Below are 25,753 nucleotides of genomic sequence, written 5' to 3' on the forward strand. Positions count from 1 at the left end.
ACAACTTGATAAACCAATGCGGACTTACGAAACACTGGCGTATTTAAAGTGGCATTTTACATAAATTAAACGCTGCGGGATCGCAGGGGAATTGGCAATCCCCGACTTCTCCGGGGTGAAACACGAACCGTGTTTCACCATAACCCAGGAGAAGACTGACGCTCGACCGTCCGTGGTAACCAGCAACAAACTTTTGTCAGCGTATCAATGTTAAGATGCCTAGGAATAGTCGTCAATAGTCCATATCAATTGTCCGCTAGAAATATGGTGTACTGATACACAAATCCTCATCGACAACACTACTACGGAAACGTCCTTGAGAGTAAAAACGGCGCAGTGTATGCATCTTAAACAAGCGCAGGTGCAAACCGAGACCTTGCACGCAACGCAGGCCCATACCTGTATTCGAAATAAAATATAAAAATAAAAATAAAACCCATCAGATCCCCCGAAAAGCAAAATCAGATGCAGATCGACAGACCGTTTAAGCACAATGGGAATGGGAATCATCATACAGGCAACACAGCCGAGTAAAGTTGAAGCCCATCGTGGATCAAGGGCAGTGTACATCTGCGTTGCGAAGAGCTGCAAGGGCGAGGGAATCATAATCATTCACTGACTGTCAATGCCACACAAGAAGAGACATACAGGAAATATCGCGCCTGCAGCACTTCGGAAAACAGTGTTTGCAGCAAGGGCAGATGCAGCAGCGATAAGATAGACGTCTATGTGAAGATGAGCAGATGGCGAAAGAAAGAGTTCTTGTCGCACCAATGATATAGTTGAATAATGCGAGCTGAAAAGCGCGATTGACTCATTAGGGTATGGGGTTTGACATTGAAAAACAATCTTACAAAGATCCAAATCGAAGACAGTCCCATCAACGTGCCCGCCATCATTGGTGCCCAGTATGAAATGGATGGATAGGATGTCCATCTACAAAGAAATATGAGCTTACAGGGCCACTTGAGTATCAATTGGACTCGCCCAAACCAGAAGAAGGTGATGGCGAACAGTGGCGCTCCAGACATAGCCAGATTAAGACGTATCTCTGGAGAAACCAGTCCTGCTTTGTGCTTATCCATCGCTGCCTCATACTGAGGGTGAAATATCAAGAGATACTAGGAAAAGTCAGATGATGATGAACAGCGAAAAAATGTGACCCCACCCCAAAAACGCCCAAGATGCTACCCGCGATCAGAGGTAAGTAGGTCAACCCCAAAACCCCTAGGGACAGAAGATCAATATTAATTGTGCTCTAAACGTAGCAGCATACCTGGCCGGAAGTTGTGTCCACCCGTGAAGACTACAGGATACGCTTCGAACAGTAGGTACACACATCCATAGACGAACTACATGAAAGTTCAGTCAAAGTAAATGAAAGAGGTGAGAGCTTACACTCATATAAGCGGTGACTGCTATGAGCATTGGTTCGCAAATGAGGATTTTGAATGGCCTAGAGAGGCTGTCTTCAAGTCGCTTGTGTAGCTGCTTTTGCTGGATCAGCTCCAGAGGAGCGTGATATCGGGAGTCACCAGTTTTCAAACGAAGTTGCTTCGCTTTGTGCAGGAGGACAATGGGACTGAGTGCACGAAATTAGCATGGTGTTCGATGTATGCCAGTAATTGCAGCGACTAACGCATATGTCTCCGGTAGAGTGAAGTAGATCAACACAAAACACACCGTGGCCTGTATAACGTCAGTGAATATACTCGTCTCTCGTTCAGCTACCTACAAATATAGTGAGAACCCAGAACAACCAAGGCCATGGCGTCCCTGTCTGTGCAATATAGCCCCCAACCAGTGGACCGCTAGGGTACAAAAATGTTATGTAGGCGGTCCTTGTCAGGTAATCACGATACCGCTTACAAGGCTGGTCCAACAAAAGGTGCAAGAGTGAATAGAGCCAACGCTTTTCCTCGTGTTTTTGCGTCCCAGCTACAGAATGTTTTAGCCGGGGCAAGGCAGAGGTTAATCTACACATACATATCCGATATCAGCGCGCTGAATGGAGGCAATTGGTCAAGAAAAACTGAATCGACGAATTGAGCTCGTACCCGCTGTTCGTTAACGGGGCGGCGGCGAACAGACCACCGAGCAAACGAAATATGATGATAGACGCTGTATTCTTCGATAGTGCACAGCCAACTTGAAAACACTGATACATCGCGTGCAAGGTCAAATGTTTTATTGGTTAGAGTGCGATTCACACTTACAGCATATATTGGAAAGGTGATAAGGAAGATTGGCCTTCTGCCATACTGTTAACGTGTCAAAAAATATTGTTCCAAGATGTGAAGTTGGGCTACCTGCTCCGACAGCGGTCCCCAGAAAAGGGGTCCAACGCAGTAACCCGCTACAAAGAGCGAGATCGTCAGTGCAGCCACCTCGTTCGAGAGGTTGAAGCGCGTCGTCAGTTCTGTAACAATGCCGGAAGGTGCCGACGAAGCAAACGTGCTAGATGATATTTTATTGTTGACGCACAACGCTCAAGCTAGTCAAGAGGAACCACTGACGCATTAAACCCCAATAATCCCGCGAAATATGTTAGGTACCAACGTCTCCGACGGGTCCAGTTCTGAGGTTGGTCATCAGACACTTTGAACACGAGGCTTGAGATGGACAGCACTACCTTTGGATTTTCCTGGTCGTCTGGTGCAAATTGCACCAAGTAGGGATCGATATTCTCTTGGGCCATGAATATGCCAGTTATTCGATGTCCGGTTGAAACTGGGAAATGAATGAATGGGAGAGTGGGTATTCTTTCTAGGCGTCAAAACTTCAAAAGCTGAGGTATGCTAGTAGTATGAGAAGGCTGCAGCGCCGAACGTTGAACAAGGGCAGTCAGCTACCAGCGGATATTGACACAAGCATATCAATTCACAGCTTCGAAGCAAAAATAGTTGTGACGCCGCATCTTCCATGAAGGGTTCAAACGTCGCGGCCTCCGCATCGGAGCTTGTGAAGCTCGATCTGTATACAGTCACGTACGTTGAAGTTCGGTTGAACGCAAACACAACGTTGCTGTAATGATAAATTGGCTGCGCGATTGATATCATAGCATAATTACATAATTGAAAATAACTTTATTTTAAAATATCAATTACTAGGTTCGTTCCCGGACGCCGAGTGCGACACCAACAGCAACCAGTACGGCCAGGGCGGTTTAATTACCGAGCCAATGACCTTTTCAGTGGGACGTTAAAGTGAAACTCACGATCCATCTTGAGCGTTTTCTAGATCGCTGTGATTGCTCCAGCCAGGGGTTGCTTCAAGGTTCTGGTAGTTTGTTTGTAGGACGGGCATGTACTAGTATGGCACGTAACGTAACGTCCAAGTGCTCCAGCTCAGTTCGCTAATACAATTTAATACTGACAGTATCCCAGTAGGACTGTTCGCCACGCGCCCGCCGCTCCCATCATATCATCAAGGGACCTATAAGATGCATCATTCGAAGCGAACACCCCGGATATCACCTACATCACATGTTGCGTTTTCTTCTCCTTTCTGGACTAGTATCCCAGTGTTTTGTTTCAGCTAAGCTGTATACTGATCCTAGTCAGTTGCCGACGAGCGTGTATGACTTTGTCGTGGTTGGAGGTGAAGAATTTTTTCCTTTGCTTGTTCGTAAATGCTGAATTGCTCCCTCAATCCTTCCCTACGTTAGCTGGAACAGCAGGGAGTGTCATTGCGGCCAGGCTATCAGAGAATCCTATTTTTTCCGTCCTTGTGATAGAGGCTGGTTCAAGGTAGCTCGCACTTTATCATTTATTCAACCCCTCACTGATATGTTCCAAGCAACCAAAATATACTAGCCGCTCAAGTGCCATTCCTAGGTTCTACTCTCTCCCCAAACACTTCTGTTACATGGAATTACACGACGACACCCCAAATCGGTCTCAATAACAGGACTATACCATATCCGAGAGGTTACGTCCTTGGGGGCTCCAGTACAATCAGTAAGTCCAAACATTCTTATGATGAGGCATTTCTACGATAAGGCTCCAGATTTCGAGATATGGACCAGAGGCTCGGTAGATGATTTTGATCGATTCGCAAACGTATCGGGGGATCCTGGTTGGTCGTGGCTCGAGATGATGCCCTACATGAAGAAAGTAAATACCCCGATCTTCATACCCTGGCTCTATTATAACTGACGGTAGAGCGAACATTTGGTGCCTTCTACGGACAACCGTTCTGTAGTCGGGGAGGTGGATCCCGCTATCCACGGTATGAGGGGCCCAGTGCAAGTAAGCCTGGGCGGCTTCGTCGGTGAGGTAGATCAGCGTGTTATGAACACAACGAGAGAATCAGTTTCTGAATTCCCTTACAACATAGACATGAACTCTGGTTATCCTCTGGGAATAGGTCAGGCAATGCTAATAACTCCAATAACAACCGCTCACCAGTCTTAGGATGGACGCAGAATTCCGTGAGCTCGAAAGGCTTTCGGAGCAGCTCAGCTACAGCGTATTTGGCACCTGCCATGGAAAGAGATAACCTGGATGTCCTCATCCAAACTCGCGTCACGAAACTCATAGCGGTTTCGCATGCAAATGGCGTGCCGACCTTCGGACAAGTAGAGGTGGCTCAAGCTCCAACAGGTGGCTATAACGTTTCTGCGTTCTGGTGCCCCCATCTCATATGCCCTCGCAAGGTCCACGATTGTTGTTCAATGCAAGCAAAGAAGTCATTCTATCCAGCGGATCGATCAACACGCCCCATATTTTGCAACTGAGTGGTATCGGTGATTCGGCGTTGCTCGCATCGTTGAATATAACTACCATTCTTGATCTTGACGACGTCGGCAAGAATCTTGCTGACCACCCTTTCCTGGGCAATCACTGGCTCGTCAACTCCACTTCCACGTTCGAGGCAGTTGGCCGAAATGCATCTCTGGCTGCTGATCTGCTTGCACAATGGAATGCGACTGGCACAGGACTTTTCTCGGACCCCGGTGCAAACCAAATTGGCTGGATGCGACTTGCATCAAATTCAAGTATCTTCCAACAGTATCCTGACCCATCTGCTGGCCCGACATCTCCTCACTATGAATTCCTACCTGTCGTATGTCTGTCTTTATCGTTGTGTTCGTGTGACCCGACAACGTGTATTATAGAATGGGTTCGTGTCCTTCGTTGAACAGACCCCAACGACAGGATTTTTCTTGTCTATTATAACCAACGTCGCTTCCCCGCTATCTCGTGCGTCATCCTGTGCATATCGCGTGTTCAGCCACTGATCGATCTCAAGGTGGTTCGGTGACATTGGCATCGGGCGATCCCTTCGACAATCCAATCATCGACCCTGCATTGCTCGAAAGCCCATTCGATCTTTGTGTGATGGTGGAAGCTATCAAAACTGTTAAGCGGTTCGTTGAGGCGCCCGCCTGGGACGGTTACATTATCGAAGCTGTTGGTGCCCTCAACTCCACGACGGACGAAGACTTGGTAGATTATGCTCGAAACTTCACGTCCACGGTGTTCCATCCAGTAGGGACCGCTCGAATGACATCCCACGCCGACCAGGATGGTGTGGTCAACCCAAATTTGCTTGTCAAGGGGTGTTCTGGATTGCGAATAGTTGATGCATCTGTTTTGGTGAGTCGCAGCTTGACGCCGTCACTGTGTGCCCGATGATAGTGTTGATGTTTCTGACATAATATGCTGCTTCCAGCCGTATATACCGGCTGCGCATCCTCAAGCATGCATCTACGCGTTGGCTGAAAGAGCAGCGGATTTGATCAAAGCTGCATGGTGCTGAGCCTCGGGTCGAGATAGCGGCTGCTGGAAACTTAACGTCCTGCGCACTTGTTACATATTTCATTAAGTCATCATCATTATTCTGCCTTTAAGTTTTTACGTCTGGGCAGGTTTTGCGCAAAATTTAGAAAATGGCGCTTGAAGGCTTCAGGCAGACTAGCGTAATTGTCATGTTAGCCTCATTAGGAAAATCGGTTGCCGTCCTGCGGTGGGTGCACATCAAGCATCAGGCAGTGTTTGAAAGCTGCCCATCAGAGCCTCTCAAATTTGTTTAGGGCGCCTCGGGCTGGTTCGTTTTGTTTCAGCTCTATGAGTCCACACGAAATCCCGTTCAATCTCCTCAATGAACTTGCGCTTAGGTTATAGCGCAGCTGCGCCTTCCTCTTACGTTGGTTCATCCTGGTTCGCTTTGTCTCCGCTCTGTAAGTCCATATGTACTCCCCTGCACTCTATTCGGCGGATACGTTACTGGTTGCTTGACTCCTTGCAGAAGCTTGATCATCATACGTATATAGCCTATATCAGATACTATCCCTCCGCTCGACCTCCACGCATTAGGTAGGTCTATATGGGCACCCAGGGGTCGTCCACCAGAGGAATTTGTTACCCATTTGGATACTGTGTGACTGCCACTGCCCCGTCCCCTATTTCTCCGCATCTAATACATATGTAAAAGGCTTACTTCTTTACCCACCGATTCCATCACTTCAAGACCCCGCGAGGCTGAGTACATAAATAAAGTTCATTCGAAGTAAAGAGGAATAGTAAGTGTTACATGTGGCCCTGTCGTGTACCTGTCGGATCGAGGAATAATGTTAGCTATATGCGTTTTAGATCCGTGTTTTTTTAAAATGCCGTCGCCCCATGCATGTAAGTATTCCCTGCAGGTGAGGTCAGTGGCTCGAAGGAAAGACGTCCAGCTCGTCGACTTCAACATAGATTTCCCCTTCGCTGGCTCCTCTCCTCCATTGAACACGGCTGAGTTCGGCGTGATTAAGCAGCCATGCGGGATCGACGTGATAGGTTGCAGCCAATGAGCGAATGCTCAGCGTCGCGCGGCAGACGGAGACGGCTGTGGTTCCTACTGCTAATCTGGGAAATAGAGTATTGCCCTTGAGCCTTCGGTGAACAACATGCGTGGTATGGTCTTACCCTCCCCCAAGTGACGGATAGTAGATCTGGTATTGATTTTCAGTTGTAGTGTCTGCAGCTATAGTCACGAAACTTACGTTTATGTCAGTAGTCAAAGAAAGGCCAATGATTTCGAACAGCAGCGTTCCTATCGATTACTTCAGAGTGTGTCAAGCGGGAACAGTCGAGATGTACGCACCAGCAGCAAACGCATACATGAACATCCCTCTGACCAAACATTAACAAGTAGTAGAGCTTGTAATCGACAAGGGAGCCTACTCTTTTAAGAACCGGTGGATAATCCCATATTCTTGCAAAGCTCTTGAGCTGGCGCGAAATCGATACATTGTCAATGAGAACATGACCGTGTGGACGATCAAGGATGGCAGGTAGATGGTGAACAACACTGGAGGGCCCCCTCCCGCGTTCCCGGTAGATGAACTGCTAATCTCGTAGGCATTCTCGACGTTGTGAAAACTGACGCCGGCGACAACTGCAGTTCCTATCATGGAGGCAACGAAAATAGCGGCCGCGAACCATCTAATGAGGCGATTCCGATGGAATAGATGCCATACTCGCAATGTTACGACACCTGTAGGTTCGTCATCAGTTGATTCGATGGGATTGTTGGGAAATGAAAAGACAGACATTGGCAGAGCACCATGACTACGAATGCAAGGAGGTAAATTAATATAAAAGACCGACTCGCGCTATTTCAATGTGAGGGCCTTGCTGAGACGTCGTTGTTTGTCCAAACTTACGACTGTGGAAGGCTGTATGTAAGTCCCGACGACGATACGAGCAATTTCAAGTACCTACGGGAGAATTATAAATGCTCGGGTTGAAATTTGCTGTTCGACTATTAGTTGCCAGAGCCAGGACAAGGAATATTCATGCTGACGAACAAATAACCACCAAGCTAATCAAATTCGTCAACTGATGCAGCTTCGCGCGATGGAGTTGAAAACGCACCATACTTGTATCACAGCTAGGTATCGGATCTGTTGAACGCATGGTTATTCACTGATAACAAACAGGAACCTTTCCATGGCATTACGCTGAGATATAGTATTCTTGAAGCTGACCATGGCCCAGACCAGAAGAGTTCTATCTGGAATAGTAATGGCGGATCAGGGGTAGATCAGTAGGAATTATGGAGGCGGCAACATTTACCTCTTGACCGAACGTGATAGCATGATCGTACAATACAAGGGCGAATGATGCCATAGCCAATTCCCTTGAGGCAAATTTGACATCGTCCCGCATCTGTAGGTCCATGTTGATTAACTCGAGGGGTACTCCGAGCAGGTATCAGGGAATTAGTAATGCGGGCTACATAGCATATATAGCATATGCCCGTCGTGATGATTCGGAAGAGGCGATGTTGATGGCATCTCATAGCTTGCTTTGACCTACTCGAAAAGGGGATATGCCATCACACACCAGGGTGTCCCGGGCCCGGGCCTGGGGCCAGTGAATTCAGAATTGCAGTACGACTAGTCTCCGTTGGGTGGCACAGTGATGGGCACGGGGACACTGAACATCCTGTGCACGACCTTCCTTTATCATAAGTGAGCGTGTTGCGGCACTTGTCTCTTATACATCTCCTTGTTTCAGCTACACAATTTTAGCTTCCACTCACCTCACGCGCAGCCGTGCACAGACGTGCGTGGGGATGATCGATGAAACATTGCCTAATGATTAATTATGGGCGCGATGTGTTGCTACATAAGTGTGAAGAGTGGAAGGTAAAACAGCCATATGACAAGTAATATCGTGGCTGTCTATGTTGCATGCGGAGACGTTCACTGCAGCTGCCATGTCAAGCGCTCGGGTTTGTTCTGGGTTTGAAATTTGCTGAACGGAAGTGAACGGCATATGCCGAGTCAAATCTATATCACCATCATATCGGTACCTTTGAGAAGAAAGGAAGTACTGCGCATCATGCTAGACAATCGTGCATGCACTCCTATTGTTCTTCTTGCTAGTGGATGGTCGTCATTAACCAATTTTCATCAGGTTGCGTCTGGGTCAGAAATTCTCATTTGACGCATCAGATCGTCATCGAATTCTGACGGATCATTCTAGAATTCAAGCATCGTGGATGGTACATATGTGGACAAGACCGCACATGTACATGTAAGATATCGATTACGAACGTAAGTTGATTGGCTGAACTGTGCTTCTAGGATCCGGGACAGTTGGATTAACTCTTGCCGAGTTGAGGCAACTAGTGCCATGCAGAAATTTGAATTTCGTCAGTGTGGAATGAATTCAGCTCGAGGCACTTTCCGATCAATATCTGGCAGTGCCGCACCAACTCGTCTGCGTCAAGCTTTCTTCCTTAGTGATATAAATTGTAGGCTCGCACTTTCCAGCGCTTAGTGGGCCGGTACAATGGCAGACGCTCCCCCAACCATACAGTTGTAAGTACGAAACCTCCTGTTATGTAGCTCATTTATTCTTGGACTGTAGAACAGGTCCTTTGGTAAGCTAATTCTGGTTACCTTAAGGTTATCGAGCCTCACAAACTTGTAGATTCTAGGATACCAGTTTAACTGGGGCCTTTATGGTGTTTTGGCAATCCAGCTTTGTGAGTAACAATCGTCGTCTTTAACCTTGTACACCCTGTGACAATATAGTAACTCGGTAAAAGACACCTATCACCAAGCACGTTTTCGGGACACTCGATTGATCAAGTTCATTGTATACGGCCTTTTTATCACCGAAACGTTACAACTTGTTATGGCGACCCACGACTCTTTTCACACTCTCGCATTGGGTTGGGGAAATTCTGTAGACTTGGTCACCGTTTGGTTCACTTGGTTTGATCTTCCATTTCTAACCGGCTTCAGTACGTCCCCTTTGACCTCTACTGAACGAGAGGTCGTATACTCATATGTGGCATCGTACGTAGCTAGTGCTACGATCCAGTGTTTCTATGCATGGCGCATCTACGTCCTCAGCAAGTCATACGTGTTAGCGATAACAATCGCGGCTGTAAGACAAAGTCAAATACGTTCTGTTAATGCAGTACTAAACCACTCCTGAACCAGATCGCATTAGTGCAAGGCTCCGCAGCGATGGCCGAAGGTATCCAAATATACATATCACAAAATGTACCAGGAACCCAGGTTGACACCTTCAAAACAACTGCAGTACGTGTTCCCGACATGTTAGGAGGTTGTGTTCTTACTCGCTCATAGGTGTGGCTTGGGGGAACAGCCTTGTGCGACATCATAATTTGCTGCGCCATGTTCTATTTTGTAAGTCCATAGTACATCTCATGTGCTATCTCTGACTTTGCCGAAAGCTTTCAATAAGCCGCACTGGTTTTCGCGCTACAGACTCAATACTCAACAGGTTAATTAGGATAACTATGGAGACTGGCATGACTACTGGTGTGTATCCTTTTTTGTCATCATTGTATCGTATCACTCATGGTCGACAATGTAGCCATCATTGCTATCATCGAGCTCACTCTGTTTTTGACATTCGAGCATAATTTCTATCACGTGGTGCCGTCATTTATTCTCTCGAAAATGTACAGCAACTCCTTCCTCGTCCTTCTTAACGGTCGCAAGAGCAGTCAACGATCATCACCCTCAGATACCTCTAATTCATATCCGGGGTTGTCCACTTCAAGGGAGACTGATAGGACTGGCGCGATGAAAATAGGCCTCCCACACCGGACCTCCACGGACGACATTGCTATGGTTAGCCTCTCAGAGACAGAGGTACGAGCTCCAAGTTGCCCATGCCCACAGCAACTTATGCATTTCTATAGCGTCCCGAAAAGCACCACAGACAACTACCTCATGATCGCGTGCCTTGTGATGTGTGACATACGATCAAACGTACCATGACTATATTCAATGATACCTGGCGTCCGCAGTCAATTGCAACACGGATGATACAGAGATGTCGATGTATACGGCTGTACTGGCATCATTTTTACGACGCCTCCGTACAAGCTGTTATCTTTTGGGTCTGTGTTTATTGCTCGTTGGAGTGATGCCCCGTAGTAGACAATACGTTTGTATGGTACTATGTATGTGCGTCGTTTGCGGTGTATCTAATGGCCTTTCTAGTGCTACACAGAGGTCAGGTAGGTAAAATACGTGTGATCTCCACTTGTTTGGAATTATAGTGAATATTGTTTCATTTTTGGAGCAATCCTAGGGAATCCTCAGCTCTGCACTGGCAGCACGACACACAAGGATCGTATTAGAGGTGCTAGAGAGAACGAGCTTGTCTGGTATTCGCCAAATTTGAGCCTAGTCTTTCATCTATCATAAATCTTACCCCCGAGATATGCCTGGTTGCTGCAGCGACCACTCTGTCAAAAATACTGACAGGCATGAAGACGATAACGTGGAGGATCGGTATCCCTCTATATTGAGCCAACGCGCTTTCAAGAAGCGGGAATGGCAGGTGGTGCAGAATACCCACCGCATCTGTCACCGAGATTGTCGGAATATTCACTGTACGTGGCCAGTCAGGCGGGGCGGGCGCGATGGATGCGAGGAGATATACTTGGTGGGCTGAAACTGATGTGATTGACTAGTACAACAGCAACTGCCTAAGCTTCCAAATATACCCTGCATCAATGCCTAGTTCACATTCTGTTGGGTACGCCATCAGAAAACTCAGAAATGAACAAAGAACATGAAAATGCCACAAACAGTACTAGTAACTCGGGCTGCTACTCCTCAAACGTTTCACTTAATCCAATGCGCCACTTTCCTCCTCCCTTGTGATTGGTCGCTTCGTACGCACCTCCTCACTCTATTACCAGGTCATCAACCTACAAAGTCGAAAAATATGGTCAAGATAGTGCTCATCTGGTGGAGACCGGTGCAGGACGCGCTGCGCTAGGTCCATTATGCAGTCGGCGTTTTGGATGCTCTGCGGTGTGCCTGCCTAGGCCTAGAATCTACTGACACGTCAAGCATTTACTTGCATCTGTATCATTCGTAACTTGGGCTTTTTGTAAGTTACCACAAGATGAAGATGGATGGGCATTGTCTTGAAGTCATTTCTGCATGTGCATTTGGGGTATTCTCGCCCTCATACACTTGATTAGCAGCAACATTTGCTATACCAAGACGTGTACAACCCGTGTTGCTATTTGCGATATCATCCATGGCCAGGATTTGTTCATACTCAGGGAAAGGTAGGGGTGAATGAGGCCTGATGGAGTCCTTGTAAAGGCTTTTGGGTTTCCAGCGTGAAATTAACAAGACTGCTGGTGCCAGATTCAATCTCTCTGGATTCGTCCGAGTGGCTTGGATTAATCACTCCGAAGACGCAGACGCGTTATCCCTAGGGGCTTTAGTTTGTCTTCTTGGAAGCGTGGAATGGAGGTCGGCACGGAGGATCGAGCGCGATATATGGAGTCGTCCGTAGTAGGCTAGCCAGCGTGGCCCAACTGGCTGTGCCGCAGATAAACTTTGAAGAATAGTGGTGCTTATGTAATAAGCTTCCCCATCTCAACCTCGAAGAATCGTCGATCCTCATATTCTAGTAACAGTACTGTACTCTTCCTTTGCTTGCTATGGGTTAGTCTGTTTGCTATTCCTATACGCAAGCTCACACTTTCAATTTCCAGGAATCCCCAAGGTTCGCGCTTCTTTTATCTATGAGATGGTACATCATGCAAGGGAGCTGAACCGTTCTGCGCACTGCAGTTTTTCCGTTATATTTCGTGAGTCGGCAGTCTATTACTTGATCATATAAGCTGATATTTCGATAGTGAACGGTACCCGCTTACCTCGCAGCTGATTGAGGAGAACAAGATTCCCGAATTCGGTGAGCCATCATGCTGACTTGGTGTTCTCGCGCTAAAGCCTTCGAATAGACAATCTCTATCTCGATTTCAATGGAATCATTCACAACTGTGATTAATCCTTTGAAATACAGCGCAGACTGTCGTGCTCAAATTTCATTTTAGGTTCGCATCCAAATGATGAAGATGCGCACTTCAGGATGTCCGAAGAACAAATATTCACAGCAATATTTGCATATGTAGACCTGCTGTTTGGTAAGATAAAGCCGAAGCAACTTTTCTTTATGGCAGTGGACGGCGTGGCTCCGCGGGCGAAGATGAACCAGCAACGAAGTCGAAGGTTTCGCACTGCGAAGGAAGCAAGGGAAGTCAGAGAGATGGCAGAGGCGAAAGGAGAGAAACTACCCGACGAGAAAGCTTTTGATAGTAATTGTATTACACCAGGTGCGTTCTCCGTGGTTTTATATGGCGTCATGACCCTTTATTTCATCTTAGGTACTCCTTTCATGGCCAGGCTATCCGCGCAGCTACGCTACTTTGTCAACAAGAAGATTACTGAAGATGCCAATTGGCGTGGCGTGCAAGTTGTATTATCCGGTCATGAAGTACCGGGTGAAGGTGAACACAAGATCATGGAATACATCCGACTTTCGAGAGCCCAACCTGATTATAACCCAAACGTCCGGCATTGTCTGTACGGTCTTGATGCTGACCTCATTATGCTTGGCCTTTTGAGCCACGACCCACACTTCTGTCTCTTGCGAGAGGAAGTAAAGTTCGGGCCTGCCGCGAAGAAGAAGGGTAACATCAGGTAATTCGTAGTCTTCGTGTACAAGGCAGATTAACTGAACGCCAGCACAAGTCTGGAGAACCTTAACTTCTACCTTCTGCATCTCTCGCTGATGCGTGAATACCTGGACCTTGAGTTCCGTGATATCGAACACACTCTCGCATTCGATTACAGTCTAGAGCGAGTCATTGATGACTTTATTCTACTGGCCGTCTTCGTCGGAAACGATTTTCTACCAAATCTTCCGGATTTACATATCCACGAGAACGGATTGGAACGCCTGTTTGATGTGTACAAAAAGGTTTTGCCGTCGCTGGGTAGGTTTTGAACTTCATTTTGTTCTTCATAAGCTCACCGCTTCAGACGGCTATATAAACGAGAGTGGGGTTATCAATACCGAGCGACTGCAAGTCGTCCTGGACGAAATGACCATATGGGAGCGAGAGATATTCGAGAAAGAATACGCAGACTCAAATTGGTTCAAGGGCAAGCGGGGCAAACACGTCCAAGAAATGGATCTTGCGCGCAAGCGTGCTAAGCTTGGTACGTTCCTCCACCCTTTCCGTCAATAACCAACGATTAATCGTTTCAGTTCTGACGCGGCCTCAACGAGATATTTTTGAATCAGTACAACAGTTTGTCGTGCAAAATCGCAAGAAATCGTCACAACACCGAACGCCAGCCCTGACAATGCCCAATACGTTCCCTGCCCGGGAACGGAAGTTCATCAGCACCCTGGCGGGGGAGTTGCATCTGTCTGTTACGTGGGATGAGTACGACGAAGAGGACCAGAATCTTGTCACATTCCGACTCCCCGGAGTTTTGGACGAGCCCTCACCAGAACCTGATGCCGAGCAGGTTAATGGCGATGGAAATAGTGACGGCGAGTGGGAAGATGTTGATGAGGATGAAGAAGGCAGGGCTGCGGTGGATCGGGTGTTGAAGAAATTTGACAAGGCTCCTGTGATGGATGATGACGACGGAGGAGGTTTTGACGCTCGACATGAACAATCCATCAACGACAAAATGGCGGAATGGAAACGAGGATATTACAAGGTGCGTTCCCACTTCGTATACCGTTCGTCAGACCGACCTTTTGTACGGCAGGAGAAACTTGGAATCTCCTATGATGACCCCGAAGAGATGCATGACTTGATATACCGCTATACAGAGGGTCTACAATGGGTTATGCACTACTATTACAGTGGGATCGCCTCCTGGGGCTGGTTTTACAATTACCATTATGCACCACGGATATCTGGTACTTTTTGCATTCCTTGTCCTCATTACGCCACGCTCACAATTTCTCAAGATTTACGTGGCCTTGGCGACATGTCGTTCGCATTTGAGCTGGGCAAACCTTTCCATCCTTTCGAACAATTGATGGGCGTTCTCCCCTCCGCGAGTATGGATCACATTCCGCAAGCATATCAAGTATGTTCAATGACCTGCGTCATACTTTAGACTAATCACCCACAGGACCTAATGTACGATCCAAATTCACCGATATTGGACTTCTATCCTCTCGAATTCGAGCAAGACTTAAATGGAAAGAAACAAGAGTGGGAAGCAATCGTCAAGATTCCTTTCATTGATGAGGAGCGCTTGTTACGAGCAATGAATTGTGAGTGGCAAGTTCCGCTTTTCAGTTTTTGTTCATCATCGTGTCCTGTATGCAGCCCGGGCACATCGGCTAACTCCAGAAGAACGCCGCCGCAATGACTTCGGAACCAGCACCAAATTTTCCTTCAATGCTGGAGAGTCCACCGTCTATCCTTCATCGTTGCCAGACTTCTTCCCTCCCATATATCGTTGCACGTGCAAGATGGAATCCTTCGATCTCCCAACTCTTGACGGCCTCCATCTCGTGCCTGGACTATGTGAAGGTGTATGCCTCGGCGCAGAGGCTCTCGCTGGATTTCCCTCCCTCGATACATTACCACACACGGCGCAACTAGGTTTTCATGGCGTCAATGTACACGGTTCCGAAAGCCGGAACAAATCAATGGTTGTTCACATCCAAAATCCTCATGAAAACCGCAAGGTAGAGGATATCGCTAACGAAATGGTTGGCAAACGCACTTTCATCGGTTGGCCCTTCTTACAAGAGGGGCTAGTCACTGCCGTGTCCGATTCGTTGTTCAAGTACGAGAAGTCGGTAATCGTGCCTGGTACCCCAGCAAAGGTTGTTTCCAATCCGCATTTTAATCAGGGCTTGAGCCATTGGAAGGGCAGAGCTGAGCGGATTGAGTCAGTATATTCGAAGAGATGTGGAGTAATCACTGGTGACGTCGATGTCCTAGTGCATGTCCGTCCGCTAAAAGGTGCGTGCTGGGACTTCATGGACGTTCCTTTTCTTTCTTACAACTTGAATACAGGTTTGAAGCGCTTGGAATCAGGCGCATTAATCAAGGACTACGAAGGACCCGACAGAGAGCTGGAACAAGCTGTCCAGATGGTCATCTCAGAAATTGCATCTGAAGATCCCAGGTTCCTCGAGAAGGACGCCCCACCCCTGTCGGAGGAATTCCCTGATGGAACGAACATTTTCTTCCTGGGCGAACACGCTTATGGCGTGGCTGCCCAGGTATCTTCAACCACCGACAGCGCGTTGTCTGTTGTCTTGGCAGTATGTCGCAGTGCCCTAACACAATTTTTTTCTCTAAATGATCTCCTAGTTTTTCCCCTCAGATAAAACGGAGAACAACAGGTTCAAGACTGTTGTTGACAGTCGTATTTCCCAGCACTATTCTCCTTCGTTCAAAGCAGCTTCGGCAATCGGAATGTCACCCAGAGCGCTCTCTAAGATCACATCAAGCTTCATGGTCCTCACCTCCGATCATCAAAAGAACAACCTCGGACTAAGCATCAAATTCGAGGCTAAAAGCTTGAAGGTTATCGACTACTCGCGGAAGGCTGGTCGCTATTGGGAGTTTAGCGAGAAAGCAGTTGACCTCATTCGCGAATATAAGGTTGGTCCTATCTAAATCGCCTCTAGATTGCAACTCAGTCTTTTGCAGGATAAATACCCTGAAATATTTGCGACTCTGGACCAAGGGGGCGACGGTAAGTTGTTGGACTAGCCAGGAATTCATTGGTTTCATCTCTGGAATATTAGATATGGCCCGCGCTACGGACATCTTTGACGCCCACGCTGATGCTAAGGTGAAGGAGGTAAAGTCTTGGCTTAAATCAAAGGGCGTCCGAGATCTTGAGCCAGTCTCCCTCTTTTCGGACAACTTAGCGAAGGTATATCAGAGTCACCGTTTATCCCGAGCGTGTTTCACTCAAAATTGCTTCCAGAGTACTGTCAAAGAAATTGAAGAGGTTGCTGACGACATCAATAAAAACAGGTCAAAAGCGGGAATCAAGAAAGCCATAGTAAAGAACATTCCTCGCCATGCAGTTCTGAAACCGTCACACGCTATCTATCGGCTCCAGAACCAGCACTTTGCCTTGGGAGACAGGGTTACTATGGTCCAAGATTCAGGTGGAGTTCCGTTGTCTGCGAAGGGTGTCGTCATTGGGTTGAACACGAAATCGATGGACGTCGTGTGGGATGTGCCATTCATGTCTGGTACGACGCTTGGGGACAGGTAAGTGGGGCGTTTTTCTTTGAACCAGAGACACTTAAGCTGGCAATTTGTAGATGCTCCCAGTATCGAGGCTCAACTGTGGAGTTCAATTCATGTCTAAACCTAAGCAACCCCCAATTTATCGCCTCTACTTCTCCTGGCTCAAATTATCCTCCTCGCCCAAATGTTCCTTTCAAACCTCGATTTGGCGCGTATCCAGTCATTCAGTCTGCTCCTGGACATCAAGCTGTTGCCGGATTCCGTTCTGCTACACAGAGGTGAGGTTCTTGAGCTCACAGGCTATATGCAATGCTGATTTTAGCCTAGTCAACGCCAGCCAGCTGTAGCAATTATGTCCAATCCAAACAGGGGCCGTGGCGGGTCTGTCACTCGCGGAGCTCGTGGAGGCCCTCCTTTCAATGGTCATGCAGGTCCACCAAATGGGCGGGGTGGACCTCCAGCTAATAGTCGTCCTGTACCAACAGAAGGCACCTCGCGAGGGGAAGCTTCCGGATCGAAATCGCAACCTGTCATGACCGCTGACAACCAGCCTCCCTCTCACGACAATGGTGCACCAAGCAGAGGCGTTCATCAACATCCCAGAGGTGGTTTCCGAGGACGAGGGTTTGGGCCGCATATTGACCGAGGGCGAGGAGGAAGGGGTTACCGAGGACGAGCACGTGGAGGTGCTTTCGTTACCCCCGTGGAGTCTTCATGAGCGTCGTGTATTTTTCACCCACTTATCTGTAGCCTTGCTGTAGCTCTCGCGTAGTTTGATTTCTTCATTGTTCTCGCAGTCAAGGCCGAGGTTGTAGTGATGAAATAAGGCTTGTTATAACCTCTAAACACCCAGCAGACTCTTGCCTCCCTGCCAAACAGCAAAACTAATGGCAGTCATGGGTATGATCTTCAAGTAACCTATTCCTAATCCAACATAGAAACCTCTCCAGCCCCCACTTGCGTAAACAGCGTGTACGGTCTCTCCCCACCGTAGCCACCGATCTGGTGTAGTCAACCCCCCGACTTGCATTCGCCGACGAACGACTTCAAAGGGGTATGATACAGTCTGCGAAATTGCACCAGAAACAGCGCCAATGGCAAGATTTGCCAAGGAGTGAGGTCGTTTGGAGTGCTCATCGATGGCTGGGTAGAAATGTGCGCGCAAGAAGTCCCAAGTAAGAAATGCCGTGCCGGCGTAGGGGATCATGCCCACCATGGTCACGGTGAAGCCACGATAAAACTTGAGAATGGGGAAGCGCTCAAAAATGTGCGCTGTCGTGGTCCGCGTTGTAGGGGAAGGAGTGGAACCTTCGTTATATATGACGCGCATAGCTCGGAGGAAGGAGGGGCGCGTTTGGCCGGCGAAATTACTGGATAGTCGACTATGGAACGCCATGCGTACGCGGACCAACTCGAGTGGATAGGTGAAAGTAACGGAGGTCAAGCCTGCGGCGAATACGATTAAATAAGAGGACGTGAGTGAGGATCCAGCTCACCTGCAAGAGCACCTGCAGTAAACCGTCGGAAATTCGTTTCTTTATCCCTAGTCGGTATTAAAAGCTGCGTGGTATAGTAAGTAAGGAGGGTGTACAGAAATGGAATGGTGGGGCGTACCACTCTCCATTGGTCATAGGCCATAAACTTTATGGCCGCGTACGGAAATATGCGGAGAAGAGTCGCTGAGTGACCTTGAAGCAATCCTCTTGCACCTCCATCTCTGTATATTGCGAGTCCGGCTCGATATGCTCCACTCCAAGTTCCTGTGAAGGTATGAAGTCAGTCCGGAGGTAGGTGCGGAGATACGATAATACATGTACATACCAGCGTATTTCTGGAAATCAGGGTTTGAAGCTTGGAAAAGGATCTTAACTCTATCAAGAGGTGCGACTGCTGTCTTTGCCTATAGAAGCTGGGGGTGAATCAACCGCAGAGAGCATGAGAAAAACAAAGCATACGACACATCCTGCCAAACCACCAGCAATTCCAGATCGAATAGCATAGTCGAGTGAGCGTTTGTCTCGCTGGTGAGAGACAGTAGAACTCATGAATACACCAGCTGTGGTTATGTACTGGACACACTCATGTGAGCGCGGAGGATGTGTTACTTACCCGAACCAAAGCCGAAACGGAAATCACAGATCCGACCGACTTTTATCACACGTGACTTTATAAACGCGTGCATATATCTCGGCGCGCCTATCATCAACGACGGCATCACTCTCACACTGACATCCCACACTGACAATGGCAAGCAAAGCGAAAAGCTCAGATGTAAAGGTTCTTAAAGGCCAAGAAGGTGAGCCCCAATTACGACTCTCTCATGTCTTTCTCATCTCGCATTAGCCGAAGATGCAATATTGCAATATCTGAAAAGAGTGACCCAGAAAAATGCGCATATATGCGCTATACTAACGTGGAATGCAACAGATGAATCGTCCTTTTGGTGCTGTAGATGTCGCTGCTAACCTGAAAGGCGCAGTGCCGAAGGCTACAACGCAGAAGATCCTCATCGTTCTGGCAGAAAAGGGCGAGATCGTGCAGAAAACGTATGGTGCGTATAGCGTCATACATAAGAGCCTCTTGCATTTACGGTCTATTGAGGCAAAACAAGTTTCTTCGTCGCCAATCAGGCCAACATTGACTCGGTTCCTGCCGATAAGCTAACAGAACTTGAGGCCGAGTGCAAGACGATCGAGGAAAGTACCAACGTGCTTGCGGCAGAGGTCAAGTCTATAACAGCAGGTAAAGCACCAAAGCAAAGACGGGTAGTCCCGTCGTATGACCTTCAATTGTAAAAGAATTGTCCAAACTCAAGAATTGTCCAACGGACGAGGAACTCGATGCGCAAATTGCGAGCACGAAAGAGGGGGTAAGTACACGACTCTCACCACTTTGAGTGAACCAATGTGACCTACTTTTGTCCCTTCAAAGATGGTCCAACTCACCGAAAGACTCGTCCCGCTTCGATCTGGCACACCGCTCATTTCTCCCGAGGAACTCGTCAAGATCGATGCTGACTGGGCAACATGGCGTGCGGAATGGATTCGCCGAAGAAAAGTTTTCATGACGTCAGTTCTTTGCTCACCCGCTGATCCTTCCAGATCATCGACGCATCCAATGCATCTAATGCATCCGAACATGTTGCTGATTACCTAGACAGTTTTTGGCAGCTTGCGACAGATTCCCTCCCGCCCCAGGACGCCGAGATGCTCATCGAAGATCTAGGGATGGAGTTCGATACTACAGAACACAAGGCACTCGAGAAGGGACCGTTGTGCACTATACAAGGTACAAACGCTCGTATCAACCTGAAGAGGAAGCGGGAGTAGTTATCATCACAGCATCTTGTACACCTACCCGTTTATCCATGTGCTTACGGACACTGTTATCAAGACCGAAGAAGATAAAACTACTAAAGCCAAACTGGAGACTCATTAAGAGACGCGTATCAGACAAAACCATCAATGATTACAGATCGAATGCCGAACTTTGCCACCCCCTCCGCTTCTCCTCCTCCAGCTTCTTGTGCTCGACGCTTTGCTTGAAACTCTGCACCTGCTTTGGACCTTCCTTCCCGGCGTGATTCCCTCGTTTAACAACAGTCTGCTTGCAGAAAAGATTCCTGAAGATATCGGAGGTGCCTCGGAAGGTGTGACGCTCTCTCTCCTCCCCGGGCAGAATCTGTGGTTCCGCGCCCATCGTCGCGTTGCCGCCCAGATCATCCTTGACAACTCCCGTTCCAGCCGCTTTCCGACCAGCTAGCAGACCACCTTCCATCCGACAAAGCTTTCCTATCTCACTCAACAATGCAGAAACGACAGACGACGCAGTCCCAAATTCAGCATCCTGGAACACCTCTGAGTGCCGCCCAATATCAAATGCCAGAGCGTCAGCAGTATCAAACAGTCCCCTGATCTGCTCCTCCAGATTGCGTGAAAATGCCTCGCGGAAGCGAAGCATGAAGACAGGCTTGAAGGAGGATCTGAAGATGGGCTGATTGCACTGCTGAACTCTCATGGCGACATCTTCCGCCACAGTCACCTCAATGCGCTCGGTTTTGAAGAACCGTCCAAGACGCTCGCGCTCCTTGAGACCCACGGGCGTATTTGGGATCAAACGGAACTTGAGGTCAATATCGATCCCCTTTGTTGGGAGAATGAACTCCATAAGACCTACGAATTCCTTGGGCCCGAAAATAGTAACCTTCTCCTTGTAAAAGAATGAGACCTCCTTGAGCACGAGCTGGACTGCTTGCATCCGAATATGCGTGAGGGTGCCAGAGGCGGTGGTGGTCGACTGCGACCCGGAGGGTGCAGTGATGTAGCCGTGCCCAGGAAGCAAGCTCAGCGATGAGATGTTGATATTCCCCAAAATAAATTCGATCTCGTTATCAGCGTACTCGGTTCTATCAGGCTTGTCAGCAAATCCGGAAAACGCGTCATTGACTCAGGAATTCACCCTGGAATTGGAATGTCTTTGATGACGCGCAAGATGCGTGGCGCATAGACATTGAGCACGTCCTGCCAGAACCACGAAGCGTGATCGAGGGCAAAATGCATACCCGTCTGTCCGCCCATACCAACGTTCTGCGCAAAGTACTTACCGAACGCAGCATGTCCCAGCCGCACACCATGCAGGTTGTTATCCGTTGTGATACCATGTTGGAAAGCATGCAGCTTGATCATGAGGTCCCACACATCCAAAAACATTCGACCCGTATCCGAATGTTGGTGAACAAACAGCCCCCAGCGCTCGCCAAGTTGTTTATGCATTTGCTGTGCTTCTTCTGACCGTACATAGTTGGGCTCGTCGAGACCCTTCCGGATGTGCACGAATAATTCGTTGATCCACCTATTTATGTCTCTGTCATTCCTGGCGTGTGCGGTGCACGATTGGGCCTTGGCAAATATGTTAACCAAGGGCCAGTCAGCGGCGCGCTCGACGAGAGTGCAGATGCCACGAAGCGCTTCAATGACATGCTTCTCGGAAGGATCGTTAATGAAAAACTCCAACGACGGTGACTGGTTCATATCAGCGGCGGTATCAAGAGGCTTGTTGATCCACTTCGACATAATGTCTAAAAGTGTGGAGAGGGTGCGGTGGTAGTCCTTGTCCTTCTGCGCAAGTTCACAGATCTGCGCAAAACATCGTCAGCACCGTAATATCTGACAACAGAAAAAGCAGACATAGTGATAGATCTCCTTTGGACGAATACGTGGGCACACAGCGATGTCTTTAGCGGAATTTGTTATCTCGCGTGAAATTGTCTTGGCCTCAGCAGCTCCGGCTTCGATGGTCCAAAGAGTACGTAGAAAAGAGCGGATTTCGGAGCGAATCGATTGGAGATCGGTGGAAGCCTCTTCCGGACCAGTTGCTTCTACACGCGCTTCTGCGAAATCTCCCTCAGAGAGATGCCAGAGGACGTCTTGCAAGAGATTGTCATCTGTACCGAGGGAATTCAGTGAGATCAAATTGAATCTGAGCAAAGTTGAGATGGCATCACAGTTTTTGTTGTCCCCAAGCATCTTGTATGCAGTGAGGAGGTATTGTGTGTCCTGCGCGAGGGTTTTACCTGGGATGCTCAGCTTTCCAGCATCAGGAGATTCGTCGCTCGGGACGATATTCTCGAGTGTCCAGTCGATTGCGGCGCCCACCTGGTTCTGGGTGGGGAGTTTGCCTGCGTTGAGAGCAGCAATAACAGAAAATAGTTTGTCCATTGTCGTTGTGTCGTGGAAGTGAGGGGGCAGTGGAACGTTACACTTTATAATAATAGGGGCTTGTGAGGAAAAGGATTTCATATATTGATCCGTGACACATAGATAGATTGTACACACCTAGCGCTCACATCACGTATGCCAACACAGTCTCTACAATCGCTGTTCGCGACAGAAAGTCAGCCAGCGAATAAATTGAAGCAGGAAAAGTCGTGAGTGCATCGGACCGTGAAAAGTGCAGTGACGGGTGCCTATGTGGGTCCCCAGTCACTTCGAGAATAGACGCGTCTGTTATTAATACAATAATCAGTGCTTCCATCAGTTTCAGATCACTTAGGCTGCGTCCCATAACTTCACCTTGCTTTGTACCTCAGACGTTTTGCATATATTACTGCTCCATCGGGGTATATGCCAGATTTCTCAGAATACAATCGACGAAATCGCTACAGAAACGACTTCGGAGCCGACGGGCCTCTTAATGAGGATAGTAGTTTGCAAATTGCATGCGCTCATGAAGTCGCGGCGCGCCGAGGTATTTGACCTTCTTACTATTAGGTAAGGTTTAATGGGATGAGGCATAGCTGACACTTATCACGATCTAGCTGTATCTAGGTGTCTTCCTTTCTGGCGCGGCGATGCAGTCTGCCCCGGCCATGAAGAATAATTTAACATGTATGTAAAAGATGTCCCGAACTGTATATACCGTCGCGTCTTCCCTGCGTATTGGTCGGGGATATTTAGGTCTAGGCTGAATCTGTTTATCATGGTGCTTTGAAGTGCTTCAGATTTCATTCCCACTAAAACATGTATTCCGTGCTGATAGGTCTCGCATGTTTGGCCGGTGCATCGAGCGTCTATTTGTGCCAGGTCATTCGCAAAAGACTCAGACGATGCGAGCCAAAGGACATCCACCAGTTGCCGCTACCTCCTGGCCCTAAACAAAAGCCAATCATAGGGAACCTCTTTGACATTCCATTAGTTGACACGGCAAAAACGTTCGCAGAATGGAAAGGCTCGTATGGTTAGTTGCCCACACATTTGATGCGACTATTTTCGTTGAACATTTGTTTTACAGGCGATATCATCTACCTCGAGGCATTGCACCAACGGATCATGGTATTGAACTCCTTCGAACATGCTGACGAACTTCTATCCAAGAAATCATATTCTGATCGTCCGGTTCCCATAATGCTAGGAGAACTCATGGGCCTTGGTCAGGTAGGCATCGGGGCGCTGTGCTAATCTTTTAATTCTGACTTCGATCTTGCTTGTATGGCTTAGAGCTTTCCTTTACTTCGTTACTGCACTGCGTGGAAAGACCAGAGGAAGCTCGCTCATTTGGCTCTGAATGCTGGCGCAGTCCAAGGATATAACAACTTGCAAGCGGAGGCCGTCGTGTTGTTTTTGGACAGCCTTGTCGATAGCCCAAGTGACTTCATATCTCAGCTTCGGCTGTAAGTGGTGCATTTCGTAATGCTAGAGTCTTTCAGCTAACGGAAGGTAATTCAAGTGCTACAGGCCGCATCGTATTGTCTATGACATATGGCGTCCCGGTGAAAAGCCCGGAGTCGATGAGTGTTTGTGTGCTTTACTTTGCCAGCTACAGACTTTTTTTTCTTACGTCCGTCTAGTTTATTGCTGAACTGGAGATTATGATGGCCACCATAGGCAAAGGAATGATGCCAGGAACATACCTCGTCGACACTTTACCATGGCGTCAGTAAATCCTGCGAACTTCTGTTCTCAGCAGAAGTACTGACATGAAATATCTGCATGGTCCCAGTCAGATATATCCCTTCTTGGGTTCCCTTCAACAGCATCCACACCGTTGCTAAAGAAGGCCGCACACGCCTTCTCCGCGTCGTCGGACTCCCTTTTGAATATGTCAAGCAACAGGTGTCGTCGGCTTCACAAAATATATCTTTCACTGCTACTTGCCTTCAGGTAGAAGGCGGTACCGATATGGAACATCATATACGGTGGGCTGCTGGTTCGATGTATGGGGGTGAGTTTCAGTCTTTCCCATTCTAATTTGACATTGACTGTCATTAGCTGGTAGCGAAACGGTAAGGTTTCGATGCCTTAATCATACATACCGTTCTGACATCTCGAGATGCAGACCATGGGCACCATTTTGACATTCATTCTTGCCATGGCCTTGTACCCTGATATCCAGACGAAGATAAGGATGGAGCTTGACCGCGTTGTTGGTCATGGGCAACTCCCGACTTTGGATGATCGCTCCCGTTTACCTTACGTGAATGCTGCAATTAAGGAAACACTACGGTGGGATCCGGTGGTTCCTCTATGTCTTCCTCATTACACAAGCAAGAAAGACGTATACCAAGGTACGAGAAATCCTTTGAATCAGCAGCGTCTGTCCATTCATTTCTTCTAAGGGTTCCACGTGCCTGAGGATACAATTGTCTTTCCGAACATTTGGTCAGTGTCATGCAGTTTATGTAGATTCTGCGATATGTTTATTCTGTTTTCTAGGGCAATATCTAGGGATGACATTAGCGGAATCTCTCCCGACGAATTTGCACCAGAACGTTTTCTTGACGACTGTGTCGAAAGGACAGCATTGGACCCATATTCATACGTGTTTGGCTTTGGTAGGAGGTGCGTGGTGCGATGACGATGCATGTGATGATGTTCTAATGCTAATCAACCATCAGGATATGTCCCGGCAGATTTTTCGCGGATAATAGTATATTTTTATTTGTAACTGGTCTCGTGTCTACCTTCGTCATATCTCCAGCTGTTGGATCAGATGGAAGGCACACTCTTTTGAAGACGCCATTTACACAGGGTTTGATGAGGTGAGGAAAGTCGTACATCACCTGAATGCTTTACTCACGACTGAATTTGTAAGATTTCCCAAATCGTTTCAAGCTTGTATACTTCCCCGATCTGAACAGATTGCATCAGAACTCCAAGCCAGAGCTAGCGAAGTGTCCCAGAATGGCAATGAGGGCCGCAGCAGCTTGTAG

General features: G+C 48.0%; 9 protein-coding genes across 9 annotated transcripts; 5 read left to right on the forward strand and 4 right to left on the reverse strand.

The window, feature by feature from the left end:
• Positions 1-220: 220 nt before the first annotated feature.
• On the reverse strand, positions 221-3,016 carry DEU56DRAFT_824783 (MFS general substrate transporter). The gene is made up of 18 exons (XM_041354259.1): positions 2,633-3,016; positions 2,517-2,578; positions 2,310-2,457; positions 2,217-2,261; positions 2,058-2,158; positions 1,987-2,004; positions 1,870-1,938; positions 1,736-1,811; positions 1,640-1,689; positions 1,399-1,582; positions 1,277-1,352; positions 1,169-1,227; positions 988-1,121; positions 855-936; positions 772-796; positions 649-725; positions 482-585; positions 221-399 (listed from the first exon to the last, which is right to left on the reverse strand). The coding sequence occupies exons 1-18, from the start codon at positions 2,696-2,698 to the stop codon at positions 348-350; spliced, it is 1,428 nt and encodes a 475-aa protein (XP_041204598.1). The 5' UTR covers positions 2,699-3,016; the 3' UTR covers positions 221-347.
• Positions 3,001-6,180, forward strand: DEU56DRAFT_824794 (aryl-alcohol oxidase-like protein). The gene is made up of 11 exons (XM_041354260.1): positions 3,001-3,337; positions 3,387-3,600; positions 3,668-3,749; positions 3,799-3,959; positions 4,009-4,115; positions 4,164-4,368; positions 4,416-4,604; positions 4,658-5,067; positions 5,120-5,204; positions 5,254-5,600; positions 5,677-6,180. Exons 2-11 carry the CDS (start codon positions 3,486-3,488, stop codon positions 5,761-5,763), a joined length of 1,788 nt encoding a protein of 595 aa, XP_041204599.1. The 5' UTR covers positions 3,001-3,337; positions 3,387-3,485; the 3' UTR covers positions 5,764-6,180.
• Positions 6,181-8,829: 2,649 nt separating this feature from the next.
• Positions 8,830-10,988, forward strand: DEU56DRAFT_824814 (uncharacterized protein). Its single transcript, XM_041354261.1, has 13 exons — positions 8,830-8,923; positions 8,982-9,032; positions 9,083-9,150; positions 9,203-9,319; positions 9,369-9,381; positions 9,432-9,486; positions 9,550-9,747; positions 9,811-9,893; positions 9,950-10,051; positions 10,100-10,159; positions 10,207-10,294; positions 10,350-10,630; positions 10,681-10,988. Exons 4-13 carry the CDS (start codon positions 9,291-9,293, stop codon positions 10,735-10,737), a joined length of 966 nt encoding a protein of 321 aa, XP_041204600.1. The 5' UTR covers positions 8,830-8,923; positions 8,982-9,032; positions 9,083-9,150; positions 9,203-9,290; the 3' UTR covers positions 10,738-10,988.
• Positions 10,989-12,372: 1,384 nt separating this feature from the next.
• Positions 12,373-17,856, forward strand: DEU56DRAFT_824828 (exonuclease II). The gene is made up of 21 exons (XM_041354262.1): positions 12,373-12,454; positions 12,505-12,515; positions 12,584-12,600; positions 12,649-12,704; positions 12,754-12,792; positions 12,847-13,125; positions 13,177-13,492; positions 13,544-13,788; positions 13,835-14,014; positions 14,064-14,527; positions 14,579-14,732; positions 14,784-14,905; positions 14,951-15,095; positions 15,151-15,795; positions 15,850-16,100; positions 16,150-16,443; positions 16,492-16,537; positions 16,590-16,720; positions 16,775-17,067; positions 17,121-17,324; positions 17,374-17,856. The coding sequence occupies exons 1-21, from the start codon at positions 12,451-12,453 to the stop codon at positions 17,762-17,764; spliced, it is 4,287 nt and encodes a 1,428-aa protein (XP_041204601.1). The 5' UTR covers positions 12,373-12,450; the 3' UTR covers positions 17,765-17,856.
• Positions 17,857-19,156, reverse strand: DEU56DRAFT_824831 (mitochondrial carrier domain-containing protein). Its single transcript, XM_041354263.1, has 5 exons — positions 19,002-19,156; positions 18,868-18,946; positions 18,661-18,806; positions 18,543-18,606; positions 17,857-18,492 (listed from the first exon to the last, which is right to left on the reverse strand). Exons 1-5 carry the CDS (start codon positions 19,089-19,091, stop codon positions 17,888-17,890), a joined length of 984 nt encoding a protein of 327 aa, XP_041204602.1. The 5' UTR covers positions 19,092-19,156; the 3' UTR covers positions 17,857-17,887.
• A 95-nt stretch (positions 19,157-19,251) lies between these two features.
• DEU56DRAFT_824835 (Tat binding protein 1-interacting protein-domain-containing protein) lies at positions 19,252-20,561 on the forward strand. The gene is made up of 7 exons (XM_041354264.1): positions 19,252-19,342; positions 19,390-19,421; positions 19,474-19,597; positions 19,648-19,788; positions 19,845-19,915; positions 19,978-20,114; positions 20,207-20,561. Exons 1-7 carry the CDS (start codon positions 19,291-19,293, stop codon positions 20,373-20,375), a joined length of 726 nt encoding a protein of 241 aa, XP_041204603.1. The 5' UTR covers positions 19,252-19,290; the 3' UTR covers positions 20,376-20,561.
• Positions 20,515-22,763, reverse strand: DEU56DRAFT_916462 (uncharacterized protein; the record flags this gene model as incomplete). The annotated part of the gene is made up of 3 exons (XM_041357858.1): positions 20,515-21,451; positions 21,505-22,181; positions 22,233-22,763. The coding sequence occupies 3 exons, from the start codon at positions 22,761-22,763 to the stop codon at positions 20,515-20,517; spliced, it is 2,145 nt and encodes a 714-aa protein (XP_041204604.1).
• A 28-nt stretch (positions 22,764-22,791) lies between these two features.
• DEU56DRAFT_569396 (uncharacterized protein) lies at positions 22,792-23,230 on the reverse strand. Its single transcript, XM_041346856.1, has 2 exons — positions 22,881-23,230; positions 22,792-22,822 (listed from the first exon to the last, which is right to left on the reverse strand). Exon 1 carries the CDS (start codon positions 23,107-23,109, stop codon positions 22,888-22,890), a length of 222 nt encoding a protein of 73 aa, XP_041204605.1. The 5' UTR covers positions 23,110-23,230; the 3' UTR covers positions 22,792-22,822; positions 22,881-22,887.
• Positions 23,231-23,564: 334 nt separating this feature from the next.
• Positions 23,565-25,753, forward strand: DEU56DRAFT_916463 (cytochrome P450; the record flags this gene model as incomplete). The annotated part of the gene is made up of 12 exons (XM_041357859.1): positions 23,565-23,781; positions 23,836-23,978; positions 24,042-24,214; positions 24,271-24,337; positions 24,392-24,480; positions 24,548-24,765; positions 24,813-24,826; positions 24,880-25,108; positions 25,160-25,202; positions 25,257-25,382; positions 25,439-25,582; positions 25,636-25,753. The coding sequence occupies 12 exons, from the start codon at positions 23,565-23,567 to the stop codon at positions 25,751-25,753; spliced, it is 1,581 nt and encodes a 526-aa protein (XP_041204606.1).

The sequence above is a fragment of the Suillus clintonianus genome (assembly GCF_016758775.1).
Source record: "Suillus clintonianus strain FC179 chromosome Unknown DEU56scaffold_86, whole genome shotgun sequence".
Lineage (NCBI taxonomy): Eukaryota > Fungi > Basidiomycota > Agaricomycetes > Boletales > Suillaceae > Suillus > Suillus clintonianus.